General features: G+C 34.2%; 1 protein-coding gene across 6 annotated transcripts in view; it reads right to left on the bottom strand.

Annotated features, from left to right (window-relative positions):
• The window catches only part of TMEM161B (transmembrane protein 161B), a 71,111-nt gene that overhangs the window by 29,870 nt on the left and 17,800 nt on the right, over nt 1–23,441 (bottom strand). For 2 of the 6 annotated variants that reach the window (XM_082620455.1, XM_082620454.1), the window contains exons 2-5: nt 19,043–19,146; nt 7,303–7,386; nt 4,858–4,955; nt 1,222–1,378 (exon numbers count right to left, since the gene is read on the bottom strand). In XM_082620455.1, coding sequence (XP_082476581.1) covers nt 1,222–1,378; nt 4,858–4,955; nt 7,303–7,386; nt 19,043–19,146 — 443 coding nt within the window. Of the gene's footprint in view, nt 1–1,221; nt 1,379–4,857; nt 4,956–7,302; nt 7,387–10,081; nt 10,148–19,042; nt 19,147–23,441 lie in introns of those variants that run through there. The other 4 variants (XM_082620456.1, XM_082620459.1, XM_082620457.1 and 1 more) reach the window with 4 other exon arrangements.

Below are 23,441 nucleotides of genomic sequence, written 5' to 3'. Positions count from 1 at the left end.
GCACTATCTATAGTCGCCGAGATATGGAAGCAATCCAAATGCCTATCAACAGACAAATGGATAAAGAAGATGTAGTATGTATATATACATACATATACATACACACACACAAAATGGAGTATTACTTGGTCAAAAAAAGAATGAAACTGACATTTGCAGCACTGTGGATAGACCTAAAGAATATTATGCTTAGTGAAATGAGTTAGACAGAGAAAAACAAATACTGTATGATATCACTTATATGTGGAATCTAAAAAATAATACAAAAAGGGAATTCCCTGGTGGTCCAGTGGTTAGGACTCCGAGTTTCCACTGCAGGGGGCGTGGGTTCAATCCCTGGTTGGGGAACTAAGATCCTGCATGTCGAGCGGCACGACCAAAAAAAACAAAAACAAAACCCAATGAATATATTATGTAAAACAGAAACAGACTCACACATATAGAAAACTAGTGGTTACCAAAGGGGAGAAGGAAGGGAGGAGGAGCAAATTACAGGTATGGGATTAAGAAATACGAACTACTATGTATAAAATAGATAAGCAATAAGGATATATTGTATAGTACAGGAATGGAGTATAACCTGTAAAAAATGCTGTACATCTGAAACTAATAGAATATTGTAGATCTACTATACCTCAATTTTAAAAAAAAGAAAGAAATGATGTATCTGAACTACTGAGGTTTAGAATTCTGTAGTAGGGTTTAGCTTCGATACAACAAGAATAGAAAATTGTTCAAGGAGGGTAACAATACTACAATGCTTAACTATCAATAATATTTTCATAGGTGTAACTAAAACCAACTACTGATTTAAGTAAAAAGCTGTCTCCTTAGTATTTGGAAAGAAAAGAAGGGAAGGAAAAGGAAGGGGGAGAAAGATGCAATACCTAAAATTAAAGAAATACCATTATCACATAAGATTTAAACATATGGAAGGAAATCTCAAAAGAAATACCTAAAAGAGGTAAAAGTGGCTCCTCTGTGACATGAGTCAGACAGGAAAGGGAAGGCAGGGAACTGGTATCTTTCCTTGTATTTCACTTTTTAAACTATTTACCTCTATTTTGAAATTTTTTTTTCAACTAAATAAAGAGGATTTCAACAAAGAAAAATTCTCTAATGATCTAAAATCCTTTTTAAATCAGAGACGAGATCTAATGGTGTTAGCTGTAAAAGGAAAACAAATTCATAAATTAATATTAATGATGTTTTGAAGGATACATTGCAAAAGACAAAACAAGCAGGCACCAGACTAAGCTGATATTCATTTCCTGTGTGGGCTTCATAAAATTGTAGTAGACTTCAGTTACTAGATACACAACTGTAGCAGCCACTGTGAAATCCACCAGCCACTGATATTCTGGAAAGTAATGCAATGCTGAAAAATAAAGGTGTAAGAAAGAAAGCTTTACTTAACCTTTCATAAACAGCTTAGGAGGATTTATCTATAATTAACTTCAAACATGCTAGATTTTACTCTGTTTGATGATTTGCAATGTAAGGTTTGCAAATATGAGAATCTAAAAATGCAGGAAATAGATCAAGAATGTTGGAATCCAAAACTAAATGTTAATACCTCATAAATTAAATAATTAAAATAAACCTGAAATGATTACCAAAAATTATTTAAATTGTTGTTAAAAATATATGATTGAAAAATGAGTTGGTATTTTTTAACTACTCAGCTTCTACAGAAATTATAAATCATGATTTTTTTAAAAAGAATCTGAGCTATAATATTTTAGCTTTAGAATACAACTTGATGTAGAGTACTACAGGTTTATTTATATTCATTGCTGTGAAGCAAGAGAGTTGAACATTATGTCACATTTATTAACCATACTAACGGAGGATTAGTAATTTTGTGAGTTACTGCAGATTAAAATAATAAATTAAATAAATGTACTTTTTATTCTCTCTTCTACTCCTGCAAGAAAAGCTGATGAAATGCCTGTCAATTTTCCATATAGCCATACTACTTCAACAAACTATTCACTGACATTAAAATTAGCATTGTCTGAAAGTAAGTATAATTCCATCCCTTTTCTTCTCAGATATGCTGGTTTACTTCTGCCAGGGAGCAGTCTAAAATATCAACATCATTTTGTAGAAGGCCTCCTAAAAATGTGGAAATATATCACGTACTAAAACAGCATTTCCTACATTCTCACTGGCACATAATAAAATGATCTACATTGCTTTGGGAAAATTTTAGTTGTAAAATGTAACACCTGAGGATATTTTGAAATCAGAATTTACAGAAAAAATGTTTTAAAAATAAAATACCACTCAAAATAAGACTTATTTAAAATATCAAAACAAACTAACCAAACTTACATTTCTATGAGGTGACAGCAAAAATTCCAAATCCTTTTATAATTGGGTAAATTATTTATTTGCTTCAACTTAATTTAACAACACTTAATTTGCCTTCAAGTTATTTTAACTGCTTTAGCTTTTTTGCTGTATTAGACCTAATAGCTTCTGAACATCACTCTGAAAGATTTACCCTAAAGTGGTTGCAGAACTCCTACTCTGTAGACCTCCCTCCTCCCCTCTAAAGTCACTCAGTGGAGCTTTTTAAATAACTTTCTGGAAGGATAGCGGAGAAATGGATGGAACAGACAGACAAATATCTGTTTAACTAAAAGTTTTCAGTTTTTATTAACAAAAGTTAAAGTAAATGTTCTAATTCTCCATGCCTGCCCGCAGTCACACAGGCTTCCCTCAGGGAACTCATTCACAGCAAACAGCCAAGTGACATTCAAATGTTCTTACATTCTTTAAGAGGTTCTTGTAATAGAGAGCTAATACAAATTGAGAGACTATAAGATAGTTATTGGGATATCAATAATATATACATTCAACAAAAGAACAAATTATACATTCTTGGCTATACATTTAACTCAAGTATTATATTCTTCTTTCTGTATTCAATAATGTAATTATATGCATGCCTCTCATAGAATATTGGAATAGAAAGAAAACTGAGAGTTCATCAATCCCAGTGGTTTGCATTAACCTTCTGAGAGTCCCTAAAGTTCAGGCAGAAAACCTACTTTTACCTAAACACAGACACAGAGCATGCAATCATGGATGATTACATAAATATAAATAAAATATCTCTCTGTTATTCTGATTAACTACAATGATCTTAATGTTATGTGACCAGTTGTTTAACTAGTATCATTTGCAGTTAGTTCTCAAAACTGTAAAAGTAAAACAAAATACTGAATAAGCTGAAGCCACATTACCCCTAACTTCAATTTTTTAAGTTTATTTAAATAGCCTAATTCTCACTAAATGGCTCTACCACATTCAGTGTGTAACCCTGGTCAAGTTATTTAACTCCTCTATCTAATGAGCTAAAAAAAAAAAGTCAGTAACAGTTACCTACCTCATAGAACTGTGAGGGCAAGTTTATACAAATAAAGTACTTATAACAATTTCTGATAAGTACTCAATTTAAACTGTTATTAAGGTTAATTAGCTGATAACTATTCAATAAACATTAATTAGTAAAAATAAAAAACTGTCTTAGAAATCAGGAAACGTGTATAAATATTCTTGTACAAGTAAGCACACATATAGGATTAATAAAACAAATGGGACAACTAATCAGAAAGTTCAAGTGCTTTTACATGGTTTAAATTTTGCATGAAAAATAGTTTAAAAGAAAAAAGAAGATGACATAACCAGTCTCAACAGTCTGAATGACACCAGACAACTGATTTATATTGCTCCTCACTGACATCTTCTAGGACAACCTTTCCATATATATACATACAATCTTTGTAAATGTAGAATCGACTTTCAAATGTATTGAAGCCACCTTGTATCACAAAATAATTCTTTATGAGATGCTTAAATGAATCTATTAAGGTTTTTCTGAGGTGCTATCACTTAACCCAAGAAGGACCAAATTACATAATGATACATTACACAACATTACCCTATTTAAAAAATTTAAAAAATTACTTTTTTAAATGTGTTATTTTAATTCCTCACTTATCATGTAAACCATTAGTTCTCAAACCTGGTCAAAAAAAATCAGAACCACGTGCAACATTTTAAAAAATACAAATTCCCAGAAGCCAGTCTAGATCTACTGAATCTCCAAGGGTAGGTATGGGGGTATCTTTATTTTTAAAGAACTGCTTAGGTGATTCTGACATTCAGCCAGGTTTGAAAACTAGTGTTCTAAACAGTATCACCTTAGATGCCTTTCTCTTCTAGGATCTGGATAATTTCATATAAATTTCATTTTAAATTTAAAGTCATCATAGTTATTATACAATTATAAACACCGATATACAGGGAAAAAATTGAATGACTTATTCAGAGGTATCCAATGGGTAAAAATAAATCTTGAATGAAGTTTTCTATTCCTAATCTAATTCATCATACTAAAACCACTTTCCTTTCCACTAAATGCAGCATAAAGTTGAACTGTTATAAATACAGGTAGTTTAATACAAACATACAAATGCATTTCTGCAAGCAACACTATAAAACGAGTAAACTGGTGTAGATGACAATTTAGAATAGAACTTGAGATACTGAAAACTGACTGTAATTTCAACATAAACAAAAACTGTGTAACAAACTTGTGTAAGACAGCCTCTTCTAAAAAATGGGAAAAATAAGGCTTACTACAAGTTAGGTGGATAGAAAGACAAATTCAATTCAGATGAAGTTATTCTGAGCTTCTAAAGTTCTGAGAAAGATTTCAGTCTATATAATGGACTTAATGATTAGGAAAACAAACAAAAAAATCTAACAACAATAGATAAAGTACTTTCACTAGCATAATATAAAACTGAGATTTACAGAACACTTTACCCAGATTTCCCTTACCTAAAGTATCCACTTCTGTAACTGACTTTGTTTCTAGATGAAGATCAATATCCTTTGGAATGGTTAGTGGCTTACTTTCAATGTGACCATTATATTTCCTATAAAAATCAGACAAGTGACACAGAAAACAAGTTACCCTCACTGTTATTCAAGTGTTTGTATCAAACTAACTACAAATGAGGTTATAAATTTCACAGTGAAAAAGAAGAACTTCTAATATTTCATCAAAAAGGACGTAAGGCACTCAAAAGTAGTTTTTAAAGGGGGAACTATAAAATATGGATGTAAATCATTATGAGAATATATAGATTACCAAGGCAAGAGTTACCTAAACTAGTGACAGAAACAAAACCTTGATTGCTAGCTTAGCACTGCACCCCATTTTTTCTGCTCTCTCTTCTGTAGATTTAAAGACAACCCTAACATCTCTTTCCTTAGGCACAAGAGTAAAAGGAAATGAAGACAAATGCATTTCACTTTGAAATTATACACGTACACACACACATACACATGAACAGACCTGTAGGTATAAACAAGTCAGAGCTGAAAAAATATATTAAGATTTATGTGCATGAGAAATTCTGAAATGTGAAAGGCTAGCTCAGAGTTGCTTTTACTAAGAATCATGGATGGAGGAAAACAACAGAATTCTTCAGGTGCATGTGTATTATTTCCAAATTTAATTTTTAAACACAATCAAACATAAATCAAAAGCAATAGGGGCCTCCCTGGTGGCGCAGTGGTTGAGAGTCCGCCTGCCGATGCAGGGGATACGGGTTCGTGCCCCGGTCTGCGAGGATCCCATATGCCGCGGAGCGGCTGGGCCCGTGAGCCATGGCCGCTGGGCCTGCGCATCCGGAGCCTGTGCTCCGCAACGGGAGAGGCCACAACAGTGAGAGGCCCGCATACCGCAAAAAGAAAAAAAAAAAAAAAAAAAAAAAAAGCAATAAACTTTCAGTAACAATAATTATAATAACAAGAAACAATTTCGCATTTGTTCTTGAATAAGTATAAACTGGGAAAACCTCAGTAAAAATTTTAATTCACGTCAATAAATCAAATAATAATTATTGCTACTAAAACAGAAGAGTGTTGTTAGTGCATCTTTCTGTAAACGTAAAGCATTTTTCAACATATAAAAATTATTGTAAAAATAACAAAATTATTGACAAGGCATATAATAAGAATTCAAATGTTTATAGAATAAATACTGTACTACATAACTAAGTTTTTACAAATGTTGACTATGGTAGCTGTGAAAAGGCAAATGTGGAATAGTTTAAAAGAAACACAGAAACTAAAAACTGACCTGGATTAAAATCCTGACTCCTAATAGTTATGTGACCTTGAACAACTCATTTAACTTCTTTGATCAACAGCTTTCTCATTAGTAAAACATAAATTAAATTACAGTGACTATTTAGGGTTACTGTGTGGATTAAATAAGACTGTGTAAAAGTGTTTTGAAAATTATAATATTAGGCAGAAATATTTTATTAAAGAACATAACCACTGGAATACAGAGGAGGATTTGCACTTAATATTCCAATGAGCTTCAAGGTGTATTTGTAATGATAAGTGAAAAAGAAAATGTTAGCAAGATCAGAAAAGACAGTCTTTTCAAACTTCCAATTTCATGTCAAATAATCATTAATCTTCAAAGAATTTTTTTTAGCATCCATAAATCCATTAGCCCACATTAACAGAATTTTTATGATATACATGAGGAATTTTGGTGACAATATGTTGTCACTGACATTTTATAATATATTAGAATCACAGAATCAGAGCCTAAGAAGTCCTCCCCAGCTAAGGAAACTAAGGCCCATTTAGAGAGGCTAACTAACATGCACTTTCCTTGAAAATTCAATATAAATAGGGATACAAAATTTTAAAGCTGGAAGAATCTTTCACAGTTACTATGTTTGGTCCTTCTACTTCACAGAAGAGGCTGCTGTGGTCTATTCAGTGAGGTTTATTAGCAGGCAGTTTTCTTCAGAAACTTTAAGTATAATATTCAAGAGCCTAACAGGACCTAAGAAGTTAATACTGTCCACCCCTTTTATTTAAAAAATGAGAAAACAGAGGTAAAAAGCAAATGAATTTGCCCAGTATCTGAGTGGTAGCAAAATCTGGAAAAGAACCCAGACCAACTGGTATCTTTAAATGAGTTGTAAAGACGTGGGTTACGGGTCTCCCCTATTCAATCCCCCACTAACAATTCTTAAGTAAAATAATCACTTTTGTGCTTATATATTAGATTACTACACATTGGGTGCTCTTAAAGGGTGATTCAATATTATTTTAGATCATGCATTTTGATCTCAGATTTACCAACTGTTTATAGCATAATCAGTAAATGTTCCTTTAACCAAAGTATCAAAATATATTTACATAAATTCTATTAAATATTTGACACCTTACAAGCTTGACAATATAACTTACCTATCTTTTCTGCTTTTCCCTTTTTGCTGCTTTCCTGCAAGAATTCTTAATTCTTCTTCTGTAGGATGTTGATACCATCGCAAACTAAGAAAAAAGTAATTCTTTTAAATAAAGAATTAAGATCACCAAAATTATTCACTTATTCTACAAATATTTGAGTTTCCTAATTGTGAAGACAATGCAGGGAAATATCAGGTGAAAAACTCTAATCTGAAACAGATACTACTGTTTAAGTCTTAAAAGGTTTAGATTCAAATCCAGCAACCACTTACCAGCACTTACTAGATGCCAGACCCTGCAATGTTGTTTGTAGGTATTTTTCTTACAACTGACAGTGTATTAATATATATTCAGATCATATTGGCTTACTTTAACAAACCCTGCAGGCAAGCTGACAGAAGCACATTAGAATTATCCACCCATTACACGGAAGGAATTGTTACTTGTCTTAAAAAGAGAGTCCTTTGAATGCCCTCAAAACTACAAGTAGTCTTTGCTTTCCTTTTCTTTCTTTCCTCCCTTTAATTTAGTTGGAGAATTCACGAACTTTATGTGTGTAAGGATTCAAGTGAATTGCTGTATTTACAAAACCCTTTACTCTTGGCTATAGCTAACCCTCTTCAGTTAGGGCTCCAAAAACAACTGACTGTATTTATTACCCCCACCAGCCAGTCAAAACAGACAAACAAGTCATTGTTATTCCTTCCCAAGCCCCTACCTGCTCATTCTCAATTTCCTGTCTCACCTGAAGTTTCTATCTGCCGGCCACCTAAATTTGATATTTGGTTTTACCTTCAATATGCCCTTTCCACATATTATCATTAATTTGGTTCTTTAAGTCTTAAAATTCTAAACTTGTCTACTTCCCTGAAAGGACCTTAGTTCAGTGTATCTTCTTCTCTAGCTCTGACTATGGCAAACCTCCCCTTCCTTTCCCCTGGACTAAATGCATTCTGATCCCACCTTTATTTATTTTTTCATAATGCAAATCCTATCAAGGTATATATGCCTGCGTAAATCCTTTCCAAAACTCCTCACAGAGTAAAGCAGTGAGTAAGGCAGTTAGGCAAGGACTCTGACCAAGGTCCTGCTGTTATGAAAAAGAAAAAGACACCTAGTATTGATAGATCTTTCAAGTTTTCAACCACAAAAATCTAGATTTTTAAAGTGAAATACCCCGATTTTTAAAAAATGCTACTGCTGATTTGCTGTTTTAAAAATATTGCTGAACTGGCAATTTGAGTAATAACTGGATATTTAATGATGTAAAGAAATTATTGTTAAAAAATTTTTGCTGTAATAATGGGATTATAGTGATTTTTAAAAAGCTCATATATTTTAGGGATATACACTGAAATATCTACAAATGAAATAATAATAATATTTGCTATAAAATACTGTTGGGGGGAAGGAGAGATGAAGGGGAGCACAGATGAAACAAACTGGCTACCAGTTACTGTGATGAATACACAGGAGCTTATTATATTTGTTATATATTCATGATATTATTCTGCCTATATTCGTTGTATACGTTTAAATGTTTGCATTAAAGCTAAAACACACATTACAAGGCCAAATATAGAGTTTGTGACCTCCTATTTTCACAGCCTTTCACAATCTGACTACTGTCTGCTTCACCAGACTCACCTTCAAGAATTCTCCTTTTGTACGTGACATTCTACCTAGACTAAATGACCTTTATTCCACAAATTCTTTCATCCCTTGGCATTTCTGCATATATTCTTCTCTCTGTTTGTAAACACCTATGCTACTACTGGCAAACTCCTAATTTACCTTTGATGGTTTATAAGGCAGTCTCTCTGTGGTATAATAAAGAATATACCTGGTCATTGTCCCCATTTCTTGGCACAGAGTTTCAAAAGCCCTTGAAATTTTCTGAGTGATAAAGGAGTCTTTGTTATGCTAATGTGGGGACTCAGGGGGGACCTCTAGATAGCTTCGGGAAGGGAGGCAGGTCACCAGAAATACCAACCTCATGATTAGAGTTGGAACTCTCAGCCAGCTGACCTCCAAGAAGAGGAAGGGGGTTGAAGGTTAAGTTCAATCACGTGGCCACTGATTAAAAATCATGCCTATGTAATGAAACTCCATAAAATCTCTGGACACTGAAGCTCAGAGGAGCTTCCTAGCTGTTAAACACACTAAAGTGCCTGAAGGGTGACATGTCCCGATTCCACAGGGACAGGACATGGAAACTGCTCCTTCCCAAATGCCATCTGATGTGTAATCTTTATAATAAAACTGTAATCACTGCACTTTCCTGAGTTCTAGTTGTTATACAGAATTATTGAACCTGAGGTGGTCATGGGAACGCCCTAATTGGTAGCCAGTAGCTGGTTGTCAGAGTATGGCCCAGGGATCCAAAGAACTTGCAGCTGGCATCTGAAGCCTGGGCATTCTTATGGAGGACTTTGCCTTTAACCTGTGGGATCTGTGCTAACTCCAGGTAGTTAGTGTCAAAATTGATTTGCAGTTGGTATCAGACCGGTTAGGTTAAAATGGAATATTCCCCTAGCTGACAGATCCTTGGAGTGAAGATTTTATGACTTACTTGTTTTTGTATACTTCAAAACTAGTACAGTGACTGGCATATAGTAAGTGCTCAAAAAGGATCAATGAATGAATTCAGTTCTCCTCTTAGTTTAAGGGTTTTAAAATAAAATATATATATCCCAACCCAAAATTCCCTAAACTATACTTAATACGGGTAAGGAGGCACTTCCTGAAATTTCGATTGAAGTCCAGAATTTTAACTTACAGTCGATTCTTGTTATTCGCGGTAGTTATGTTCTATAAAGTCGCCGCGAACACTGAACCATTGTTCCTAGGGGAGATACAGGGTTAGGTTCCCATGAGCCTCTGGTCACAACATCTTCATCAATCAATCAATACATACCCTTGCTTTATGTGTGTTTCTGTTTATAAAGTACCTTACTTAATATATACTGTTGATTCACTAATATTAAATTCATGGCCAACAGTAATAAAACTCATGCGTGAGCAAAGCTTTTCTAATAACTGTAATCATAAGTATAGTATTTTCCTGATTTCTGTGAATATTTCTAGTGAATTTTCTCTATAAGGCACATCACAGCCTTCTTGCGCTTAGGAACACTAGGTATCAAGCACTTCAGCACTACATGTGGGGGCCATTTTAAATAGCGAAGTCACCAACAAAAAGCAAAAAGATGAAAAACATGGCACTAAACAGACCACAAAAAGGATACTTTTACAATATGAGAGGTACAACAAGAAGGCCTCAGCTAGGAACCTGGGCCTCAGCTGGGAACAGGCCACTCAAATTTTTTACCACTCTGCATATGTCTATAAATGACCTTGAAAGCACCACAAGTATGGGTTTTGGGGTTACAAATAAATTTTAGCAAGTAGAGAATCTACAAATAATGAGGATTGACTGTATAACATTTAAGAGAACACATAAGCAATAACTCATTTATAAAGACTAAAATCAGTTGTTTATTTCTTTGAGAAATAATTATCAGTGAAAGACTCTTAGTACTATAGGAAAACTTAAGTTACATTTAGAGTCCTGTAATAATAAAATATTGTAAGACCCTTACTTTCTCTAGGACCCACTTTCTTTTAAAATATTCTCAAACTTGTTTAATCTTATTTTGTGAATCCATTTTTCTAAAATGAATTGCATTTATTACATTCAGGTCATCTTCATTAGTAACAATTACTGTTCAAAGCTAGAATCTAAAAGTACTGAGTGCTCTCAGGGACACTTCCAGTCTGTTACTCATCTATCTATTCATCTACCCATTCATCCATCCACCCACTGATCTATCAGACATTTATGGAGCCCACTACGGTCAAGTACTCTGCCAGGCAACGGAGATATAATCACCCATAACAAAGCCAAAGTCCCTGATTTCTTGATGTTTATATTTCAGTTGGGGCAGAATTTAACCAATATTTTAAAAGACAAACATCATATATTGGATACTAGGCAAAAGAATCAAATACTTAGTGAGAATGAGAGACAAGCCTTAAGGTATTAGGTTACAAAACCTCTCTGAGATGACATTTGCCCAGCAAACTAAAGAATAAGAATGGAGTGCGAGAGCATTCCAGGCAGAGAAGAGTATGTCCAAAAGCACAAAAGCATGAAACAACTCAGAACAATGCAGTAACCAAAAGGGCAAGGAGGCAGTAGCACCATGTACAAGGAGAAACACATGAGGGAGGCTGAAGAGATAACAGGGAACAGGTCGTACAAAGCCTCTTCGGTCCATACGGAGTGTAGATTTTATGCTAAAATAATGGTTTCAAAGCAAGAGAAATAACTTGATTTACATTTTAAGATTTCTTTTACTGCTCTGTGAATGAGAACAAGGCAAGAATAGCATGGAAATATATTTCAGAATCAACAGTTCTTGTAAGGTAAGGAATGGAAAGAAAGGATGGAATGAAGGATGATATTTACACTTCTGATTTGAGGAAGATGGTGGTACATTTTCTGACATGGAGTAGAGCAGGAAGAAATCAAGAATTTAAACATGCTGAGTTTTTAAGTACCTATGAGACATGAAGTGAAAATATCAAGAGGGCTACTGTATATTAGAATCAAGAGCTCACAGATAACCTGGGGCTATTACATAATTGTGGTATTTAAATCCATAGGCATGAATAAGATCACCTAAGGGGAAAATAAAACATGGCAGAAGGCTAAATAGTTAATAAGGAAGTGGGAAAATCGAGTTCATGAGGACAAGTATGTAACAAATTCAGCGTTGATGGAAAACAGGCCCAAAACTAAGGAACAGATATGGGAGGGGCTTTGTTTTTTAAGAAGGAAGGGAGGCAGAGTTGTGACTCTTATTTGTTGTTGCTATTATTTTTAATGGGAGACCTTAAAAAAAAAAAGTGTGCTAACAGGAATAATCCAACAGAAAGGAAGCAATTAATGGCAAAGAAGAGAGGAAAAGGCCAAAGAAAAAAAGTCAGGGTGAAGGTTAGAGGGAATGGGATATAGATCACAAATGCTGGAGTTAGGTCTTGATAGCAGGATACCTCCTCCATAGTCCAAAATTGAAATATATAAACATTAAAAAAAAAACAAAACAAAAACAAAGAGAGGCTGCACGTGTAACTAGGGTTGTGGGTTTGATGGCATAAAGATGAGAGTGACAGGCTCTGGTTTCAAGAGCTTAGAGTGAGGCTGAGGCAGGCATGTATAAATGAAGAGAGGATTTGGGTTGAAAAAGCTGTCTGAGAAGTGGAACACACAAAGACTGCCAGGTAGCATGTAGTAGCCATCTAAGGACATGAATTCAAAGTAAAACCTAAAGGTACAGTTGCACAATTTTCTTCAACAGTCAATGCTTCATACACAGTTTGATTTCATGTCATATGATTCCCATCTACTATACTTTAAGTTCTGGTCTCAATTTTTGGTCTTTTCCTTTGCAAAATGACTTGCAATTTGCTTGCCCCTGATACACTAGCCTTTCAAATATGGGCTTAGAAGACAGATATAAAAGTTTATCAGCCTTAGATTCGATGTTAAATAACAGTTACAAAAACACAATTAGAGAAAAATGCTTTATGTTAAGCAAAAGAAACATGATGTAAAATTACACATGAAATAATCACATCCATGAGGGGAAAATATGAATAGAAAAAATTAGAAGGAAATACAACAAAATTTACACAGAGATTGTCTTTAGCTGAGAGGAATATAGTTTGCTACCTCTTATTTTTCCTTTTTATCAATTTAGCATCTTTTTCTACATCATAGGCATGTATTGTGTTAGTAATAGAAAAAAATTAAAAACAGTAAGTATTAATAGAATCTCACTACAAAACTGAACCTCTTACATTTAAGTTAAATTGTATTTTATGACATTTACTTTGGCTATTTTCACTTATATTCAGACTGTCAGCAGTGTCTCAGATAACAAAGCCAACTTGGTGTTATACTCTGCTAAATCACTGAAATAATTTTTCAATAATTTTCTTGCATAAACCTCTTACATAAAGTAATATCAGGCTACAACCTTTCTTACTAAGGCAGTTCAAGAGCACTGAAAAAACGTATACCAGAAAATACAGAATGTACTGACCTAGATTCTTTTAAAAAACTTTAAGCAGCGATGCCATTTAAAGCAAACTACTTAAAAATTTTTCAGAAGTAAAAATTTCAGAAATTTAAAATGAAAATCTGAACATGAACAAATATGGAAAAGCTTAGTATTGAGAGAAAGCTAAAAAAAAGCTTTAAACATAATCATACAAAACTCTTTCACAACATAGGCCACAACATAGTTTTAGTCTCCATTCTAAATCTCTAAATAATAATTTAGAAGTGAAAAAAAAAAAACCTTAAGGGAAAACAAACACCACCTAAAACCTAGAAAACCTTTCAGTACAAGTAACTAAAATATCATTTATTATACATATACATTCTCTTGTTATTTATTGGAAACTTTACTAGAATATCATGACATTCTGGAACTGGAAGTTAAGACAGCTAAGGGAGGAAAGCAAGGACTCAGGCATTCCATAAGGGTAGTAGCTTAAGGTTTAAAACTTTCCCTTAGGTCATAGGTCCCACCTACTGTGCATTTGAATAGTAGGTTTCTCTCACCAAAGGGAATTTGTAAATTCTTGGATCAGGCAACAGGCAAAAAGAGTTAAGAGCAATTGAATAGGGTGTTTTCACACCTTCTTTACCCAATATAGGATGAGACAAAATCAGAATAAATCCAACCGTAATATATTTTGAGTCAGGGACATATGAAGGGAAGTAGCTGACCAAAGTGAGAGCCTAGGGGAATAAAGGGGTAGAGAAAAATGCATAAGGTTTGAGCTGAACAATCAGGAAAGTGGAAAGCAGGTTCAGCAAGGAAGCTATAAAGGAGAAAAAGCAAAATCCTACTCCTCATGCAAAACCTACTATTCAAATGTACAAAGAATGTAACCTATCACTTACCTCTCCATGAAAAGAGGGGCCAAGCAAACTTCAAAACAAAAATGAACTTTAATTACATTAGAAAGTAGAGAATACTTTGGCTACAAATCAGTGGTATGCTGGACATGATAAAGAACTAACATCTTTAGGCAACCTGAGCAATGGTTAGAACAAATGTTCCTTGCGTTAGGGAAAGCAATTCACAGTAAAGGTAAAGAGAAACCAACTTTCCACAATTTTTCTTTCCTTTGGGGAGGAAGGAGAGAGTAGAGCAACCTAAGAGCACTAGACTCTTCACACCTGAGTTTTTCAAGGTCAGTAATACTTGCTCAAAGGTTATGGCAAGAAAAATTTTGCTCCTTAAATTCTTGTTAAAGCAGGAATGCCTCAATAGTCTGATAGTTATATTAAAAGGCATGTAAAAAAAGGAGAACTAACAACATTTTCTAGAAGAAAAACATTTATCTATTAAAAAAACTGGAAGAATGCAATACAAAATAATTATAATTTAGTAATGTGGAATAAATTTAATCTCAAATGGTGAGGAGAGGTATAATTTTAACAGATGATATTTCTTAAACTCTTCTTCACACTTAGCATGATTTTGGTAATCAGAAAAATGCTCATGTGCCTTTTAACTTAGAATAAAAGGTGACTGTAATCCTAGAGAAGCCAGATGAATAAGTAAAGAGTAAGTAAGTAAAGAGAAACCATATACTGCTTATAACCTGAGGATATCTTCTAGAAGGCTAAGCACAGCTAGGGAAAAAAGGTGGAAAAAAGAAAACCTTCAATAAATTACTCTATAAACTGCCAGCAGAAGTCACAATGGTTGTAGAAAAGTTCACCTCCACCAAATTCAAACCTTGGTTCAAGTATGTTTGTTCCAGGACAAGGGTCTAGAATTTGATGAGCAGCCATAAATCAAATAATTACTAGACTATGAATGAGACTTCAGGGTAAAAGGCCTGGATCTGTTTCATTTTTCAGTATGTAAACAGGAGTAAAGCTAAAATTTTCTCATCTGTAAAAATGGAGACATGGGCTTCCCTGGTGGCACAGTGGTTGAGAGTCCGCCTGCCGATGCAGGGGACACGGGTTCGTGCCCGGGTCCGGGAAGATCCCACATGCCGCGGAGCGGCTGGTCCCGTGAGCCATGGCCGCTGAGCCTGCGTGTCCGGAGCCTGTGCTCCGCAATGGGAGAGGCCACAACAGTGAGAGGACCGCATACCGCAAAAAAAAAAAAAAAAATGGAGACAATATCACCTACAGCAAGGAAGGACTAGGCACTCACCAATCCTGCTTTTACTTCCTAGGTACAATGAAAAGTGTATTTCCCAGCCTGCTGTGCACTTTGGCCTGAACCAGTCATAGGGCTCCAGACTATGTAATGTGGGCAAAAATGATATATCTACTTCTAAGCTTGGCCCCGAGAATCTCCTGAAAAATCCACAGCCCACTCTCTCTCTACTTGCCAACCAGCACAGCATCTAATAGAAGGACTCCAAAGCAGCAGAAGAAGTAACAGAGGAGCCACAAGACAGAAGAAGCCTAGAATCCCTAAGTAACCACCTGAAGGACAGCTGAATCCTTGAATCATCATTTTGTGAAGGATCTACACAGAAAGCTGCCTGACCCCTCTCAGGTACCCCCATTTGACCCTGATTTCTGTCTGAGGAACTGAGTGACAAACTTGTATTAAGTTCAGACGCCAAGATTTCTGAGGTCATAACATATCCCAATACATCTCCTTCTTCCAAATTCAGAGTGTAGAGATCCAAATGAGATAACAGAAATAAAAATTTTATCAGTACAAAGTTCTGTAACACTTTAAAGGTAATATTAATGGAATTAAACCAGGCTAAAGACTATACATTATTTTTTTGAAAACCAGGTATCTACAATACTAATTACAATGTATAAATGTTATTTAACAAGAGCTAGAAAACTAGTCAATTTTTAATATTAAAAATCAGCAGGTTAATGTACAAGCAAAAACTGCTAATTCCTTCAAGGTACTGACTTCTTCAGGAAATTGGCAGGCTTACTCATTAAGTCAACATAAGTCAAACAGGTGCCACTTCACACCTTCCATTCTAAAAGAGACAGAGGTTGATGAGAGATATGGACAGAAACTAATTTACATGATAAAAAGAGAAGCCATAACTTTTAAGAAAAATATGAATACTTACAATTTGAAGATATACTAGTGGAATAAATATTAAGTCGACAGATACGGAAACTAAAAAGAAGTTTCTTCTGTCGTACCCATGATTAACCTATCGTGGTATCTACACATCTATTCACTTGAATAGTTCCATTAAATAGCTATTCAATATAGTCACTCCCAAACCATTCTACACTATTCATAATTTTAAAAGTCTTCATAAGCTTCTCCCTTTAAATTTCAAGTATTTTAGAGCCGATAATCTAAGAAGGCCCTCAGATCTTTCTCCTTCAACTCAGCAACATCATATGGTTTAAAATGCAAACTGTCATTTCCGATCAATAATATTTTTACATGAGCAATTTAGAAGAGATTTTAGATTTTCTTAATATTAAAACGGTATCATTTCATATCACAAAAGGTTGGCAAAACAATAATTATCCCAAAATGATAAAATCAATATTCTTATTCAACAGAGTTAGGCAACAACATTGAGCAATATAGCTTCATGACCTAAAAATTTCAGAATTAATATTAAAGAAAAATAGATGATCTTAAGAACACAGAGCAAAACAAACAAAAACAGAAAGGAAATGAGACTACAGCAGAAGAGTAACTATTACTAGAAAATCCTGATTGGTATCCTTGGAACCTGATTTGGAATTAGAGACAGCATTAATTACCACTAAAGTTCATCTATTTATAAAAGCAAATCAAGATCACGAAAAACATCAACTTCACGTTTATTTCTGAAGGTTGAGCTCCTCTTCAAATTAGCAATATATATACTTATGACACATACTTGTCAAATGAGTAAAGATTTTAAATATATTGTTCCAATATTAACAAAGAGAATCAGTTTTCAAGCTCTGAAGTTTTAGTTTTATAGAAACAAATGCGATGCAGATTATGTAAGAAAGTAGAAGTTGCCTATAGACTAAAAAGGGACATGACTGCAAAGATCTTTAAAGCCAAGAGACATGGAAGTCTCCCTGGAGACTCATCATAAACAAAATCTAGAAATGTGCAATTCTTAGTAGAAAACAAGCTACCTTAATATGTACTTTACTTAGTTTATTAATTCAGATTCCTTTTATTTAGAATTAATGGTATTTGCCCAGCAGATGTTCACCCTTTCACAATCTACGAAAAAGGGTTTTTGCTAAGCAAAAAAAGGAAGCAAGATTGCACAGGGCATAAATGTACATAGTTAAAATCCTGTCACAGATGATTTACTTTTTTCACTTATAAATAGCTTTGATGAAGCTTTTATTTAACTTTACTAAAACTTTAGTCATTATTTACTTTGCTAATAAAATACACATTTTTAAACTGCTGTTCTCTCACACATTCCACACACGTGTGTGCCTATCAGTGTTCAAAAAAACCTTTTTAAGCAGTCTAAATAATATTTTCCTATATTTAAACACTGATATGGAAAAAGTATAAAGCATTAGAGAAGAAGAATATACTTAAAACTAGAAAATAAATTTAAGCTTTATAGATAGAATTGCTTATTATTGGTCTTACATTATATGAAATCATTACGAGGATAACAGCTATCCATTGCTTTCTAACTTCAAACAGTCTAAACAAAAGAAAACTGATATACAAATCAATAATAGAATTTGGTTATTTATTAGAGACAAATAATTGGAGTAAAACTATAGTCATGGTACCAAATCTATAATTTACATTTCATAATTATACAAGATTGTGGCATGTATTTCTGTATGCAGAGTTTCACTGCTTTTGCCTCACTATACCTCCTATATTTAACTTCTTTACTTTTTTTTTTTTTTTTTTTTTTTGCTGTACGCGGGCCTCTCACTGCCGCGGCCTCTCCCGTTGCGGAGCACAGGCTCCGGACACACAGGCTCCGCGGCCATGGCTCGCGGGCCCAGCCGCTCCGCGGCACGTGGGATCCTCCGGGATCGGGGCACGAACCCGCGTCCCCTGCATCGGCAGGCGGACTCTCAACCACTGTGCCACCAGGGAAGCCCTAACTTCTTTACTTTTGATTTTATTCTTTTATTGTACAAATTTCAGCAAGGTAACTTACCTCCTCTGCAGAAGGAGGGGACAGTAGTAAGCTTAAAGTGCAGTAAACAAAATTAAAATCCTACAAAACAACTTCATCGCCTCCTTACTAAATTAAAGTTTAAAATTATTTGCAGTAAAAAAAAAGGGCCCCTAATTCTCATAATAAACTCTCAAGTAAGTCACCAATAATAGGATATGTGCTTTGAGTCACTTTTTCCAACAATGGTAAAAATATTTAAGCACTTCGATTTATAGTCTCTTCCCCTTGTTGACCAACTTTTATTAAAGGTAACTAGAAAAGTCATGTGATAGTTCCAGTGGCCATGGACAGAAAGGGATAGAGAAGGAAGGGACTAAATTCTTGACCATGACCCTATTACCTTTGTACTAAACAGATAAACTACTAATATCTCAAGTAAGAGAAATAAGGAAGTTAGATTTTCCTCATTATTTTCTTTTTTCATGTTTTTAGAAAATTGGAATTAGCACTTAATTTCTAGGAAGTTAATCAGCCTGGTAAACTAAACAAAGATTTGAAAGTGCCAGTCAGAATCAGCCTATCCTTGCCTTACCTGCCATTACAGAGTAGCCATCGAGCAAGAGAATAGTGAGGTATAATCTTCTGCATGACACTGGCCATCACCATGGTAACAACCAGCTGTATACCTATCACACCCTGTGTAAAGAAACAAACAAACAAGTTTAACAATGAACGAATTTAGATTTGAGGACATTGCTGAAAAGCTTTCTATACATTTTGAAAATTATACTTTAAGAAAGATGGATTTACTACCAAAATACATATTATTCTGCCATTTAGGTATTCAAGACCACGTATGTTTAAACTTAAAATATGTGATCTCCTCTCATAATCCTCTACAAGTTAAAGTAGCGTACACATTCAAAATCTATTCCCAAGAAACGTTCTCCATTACTTAAGTGTACCAAAATGAAGTGAAAAATGGTGATTTTGTTTTTTTCATCCTACTCCAAAGTCACTCTACTCAACACACTTAAAACACTACCTTGGCTAGGTCTAAAAGCAGTATGCGTTTTTTTAAATTCTAGGGTGGTAGTGAATGACTAAAGAGCATTAACTATAGTAAGTGTGATGGCAGAACTGTCCTGAAAGTCACTAGAAAAAAAATTTTAATTAATGCTGTCATCACCAACTTCCAGTGGGTGGGCCTTCAGCAAGGTCCAAAAATGCCCGTAGTTTGCTCTCATCAATCCCTCTCTTGTTCTCCGTAATACCTAATTCAAACCTTCTCCCATCTCCTCACACCTCCAACTTCCCTCAAACTTTTTTTAAAAATTCTTTTTATTGAAGTATAGTTGATTTACAATCACAGCAAAGTGATTCAGTTATACATACATACATATATACACACACATATATTCTTTTTCATATTCTTTTCCATTATAGGTTATTTCAAGATATTGAATATAGTTCCCTGTGCTATACAATAGGACCTTGTTATTTACCTATTTTATATATAGTACTTGTATCTGCTAATCCCTAACTCCTAATTTATCCCCCCCCCAAACTTCTAACTCTCTACTCAGTACAGAACATCTTCCAGTTCCCAGAGAGAAAAACAACAGCATCAAATGAGAACTCTCACTTGCCACCGACAAGTTCACAATCACTTGCATCTTCACCCTTCTTCTTCCACACCCTCTAGAAATAACAGAGCATCTTCAGTATAAAGCAAATCCCTCTATCTATGCTTCACAGCAAATCCTCTCATTGATTTTCAGGAAACTTAACCAATGAATAGCTTCCCTCCCGTATCTTCCTTAATCTCTTCTCTATTTATATCCTTCCTATCAGCATTTTAACACTTTTCACCTTTCTAAAAAATGCTAATAATTTTCTCTTATTCTACAGCACCCCCCTTCTTCAAATACATAGCCACTTTGCAAACGACTTGTTTTCACTGTTTCTATGTTCTCATATGCCCACACAGTTCCCATCTGACTTCTGCTTCAGCCCATTCCATTAAAACACCTACAATCACAATCACTTCATCTTGCCAAATTATCCTTCCTTATCTTAAATCTCAGCAGAATCCCAACAAGGTCTACCAAATCCCTTGCTTTACTCCCACCTAGATGACCATTTCTTTATACTCCTCTTTGTTGGCTCTTCCTCTATCTAAGCAGTCCAAAAATAAAGTTGAATTCCTACCTCAATGCCAAACAAGTGCATTAAAAAAAATGTTAAAATGTTTTTTAAAAAGTAGTATAGTTTATCTGGTTTAAGAGCATGGACTCTGGACCCAAACTGCCTGGGATAGAATCTGCCATCTACTAGCTGCATGCCTTCTGGACAGGTTATTCAAACATTCTGTACCTCTATTTCCTCTTCTATAAAATGAAGCTAATAATTCAACCTACCTACTAATCAAGCTGTGGTTAGTAATTGTGCCTGTTACAGAGTAAGCAGTCAATATGAATTAGTACTATTTGTTGTTATTGTCATTATTATCACTACTATTATGGGATAACTTTGTTTTTAATTTCAAGAATAGAAAAGACTTTGCAAAAAATAACCAATGTTACTTCTATAAAAAATAAATTTAAAAAACAAAATAACTGGAATCATACCATAAAAAATGACATGTCTCCTAAGTGATAAAAGAACACAAAAAAATTTTGAAAAAATCAGGTTTCATCAACTGTAACAAACTGTTCAATCGGTTGTACACCACTGTTACAAATGCACTATCATGATGTGGGACGTCGATAGTGGGGGAGGTTGCGCACATGCCAGGACAGGGGATACGGAACCCTCTATACCTTCTGATCAGTTCTGCTATGAACCTAAAACTGCTCCAACAATATGAGATTTTAAGAAAAATCAAATCAAATTTATTCACAGAGAAACAATATAAACAGTGTCAAAAGACTAACTGGAAAAAGTATATGTAACTCATATCACAAAGGGAAAATTCACTTGTTAGATATTATATAGAGTTCTTATAAATCAATTAGTAAAAGAACAAATGCCTAATTTAAAAAGAGAACAAAAATGTACTTACTGTTCTTTAAAAAAGTAAAATGGCTCTTAAACAGGACTGTTTTTAAAATGCCTTTGAAACCTGCCTCAACTCTGGTTTCACTGTGGATATTTTAATGCCTTAAATTCTACCAATTGGGTTAAGATTCAGACCACTTTTATATTCACCTAACATCAAAGGTTACATTTTTACCTTTTTTCTTTCACATTTCCTATCACTTGAATTTACTATCCTATTTTCTATGTAGATTGTGATAGAAGTTCTGCAATCTCCATACAATGAATGCCGCTACAAAGAACTCTTTCAGGCAGAACAAGGCCAAGAAATATATTATCAAGTAGGTCAGAAGGTTAGTCTATTTGAGATTATAGACTTAAAAGCAAAAGATAATTTTTTTAGCCAGGGAAAGTTTTGTGGACAAAGTGAACCTCAATCTAGCCTTGAAAGAAATGTGATAGTATCACAGTATATTCAAGGTCATCTAGTACAATCTCTCATAAACATATATAACAGTTTATTAAAGTGTAAGCTCTTTAATAGCAGAAATCATATCTTAGTCACACCTAATAAATGTTACAGGTATTAAATGGCATTTCAGAAAGACTGATCTGGAAGATATATATATATATCATGGACTGTGAGGAAATGGGAAAAAGAGGCATCTTGCCAAACTCTCTCCTCTTACTCCAAATCACTAAGCATAAACTGCTGATAAACCCACTACTGAAGAATGTAAACCATGTGAAGGCAAAAACAAACAAAAACCAGCAAATTGGACTGACTAGAATTAAGAATAGCAACTAGGCTTCTGCAATGATCCAGACCAGAAATGATGACGCTTTAAATTACTGTGGTTATCTCTGGTACTCAGAAGAAAAATGCATTCTAAGGATATTGTTGAAGAATTCAGAGACTGATGGTATATTGAGGCAAAGGAGGAACTAAAGAGATCAACCCCAAGAAAGGCAAACGTCTTTCTCAATGTTGTATTTTGTTTGACTAAAAAACATTCAATGGAAAAGTGTAACTTCACTTCATTCATTTACCTTACTATGCCATTTCCATCTTTTTAAATGCAGTTGAAAATACTTTCTCAAAACCTCATCTATATAATGGGTTAAATATATTATATAATAGAAGTTTTCTTCCAACTTTCTAATAGAAGTCAATAAATCTTTCCGAGAATCAATCAGCTGTTAGATGACTATATATGTGGTACTGAAAGAAAATATGTTGCTTTTTTCCCAATACAAGAATCTACCTAATTTTTTGGAGAAGTAATTTTTAAATTATATGGAATATATGTCCCCAAAGTTATTCCTTTTCATACATATTTAGAAAAGAGTCCTCGGAATATGTTTTCAAAATGGCAACCATTTTATAGAATTATATGCTATCAATTTAATATATTATTAATACTAAATTTAGATCAACTTTTGAGACGTTACTATACAATTGACAATTACAGTGTTCACGCCAGGGATTAACATATTAAAATATAAAGTACTCAATTCATTAACTAAGAGATACAATCATTTGAAATTTAAAAACAAGCCATTTAAATAACCTGCCTTCACTCACCAACTTAAATGTCTATGTATGTCTAAGTTTATACAAAACAGAATTTTTGAAATGTTTAAAAACCAAATTTCCTGAATATTTTTCATTATTTTTAATTAAAAGATAATGCTTAAGTAAATTTAAGCATAAACAAACATAAATTTCACAAGAAAAACTATTAAACTGGGTAGATATGCACTGAAACGATAAAGTCCATCATGGCTTAACTCTCAAACACACAACCATATGGGTCATTGACCCAAGTGGCCTTAATGGTTTTATCAGGGCCTCAAAACAGTAACTTGACCAAAGAAATGGTTTCTGTCTGGATTCATTGCCCCTAGGCCCCAATTCTCTTGATAACTGGAACTGGGGAAAGTCAATTATG

This window comes from Mesoplodon mirus (genome assembly GCF_964341445.2).
Source record: "Mesoplodon mirus genome assembly, chromosome: 5".
In the NCBI taxonomy this organism is placed as follows: Eukaryota; Metazoa; Chordata; class Mammalia; order Artiodactyla; family Ziphiidae; genus Mesoplodon; species Mesoplodon mirus.
This window is presented reverse-complemented; position numbering and strand designations above follow the sequence as displayed.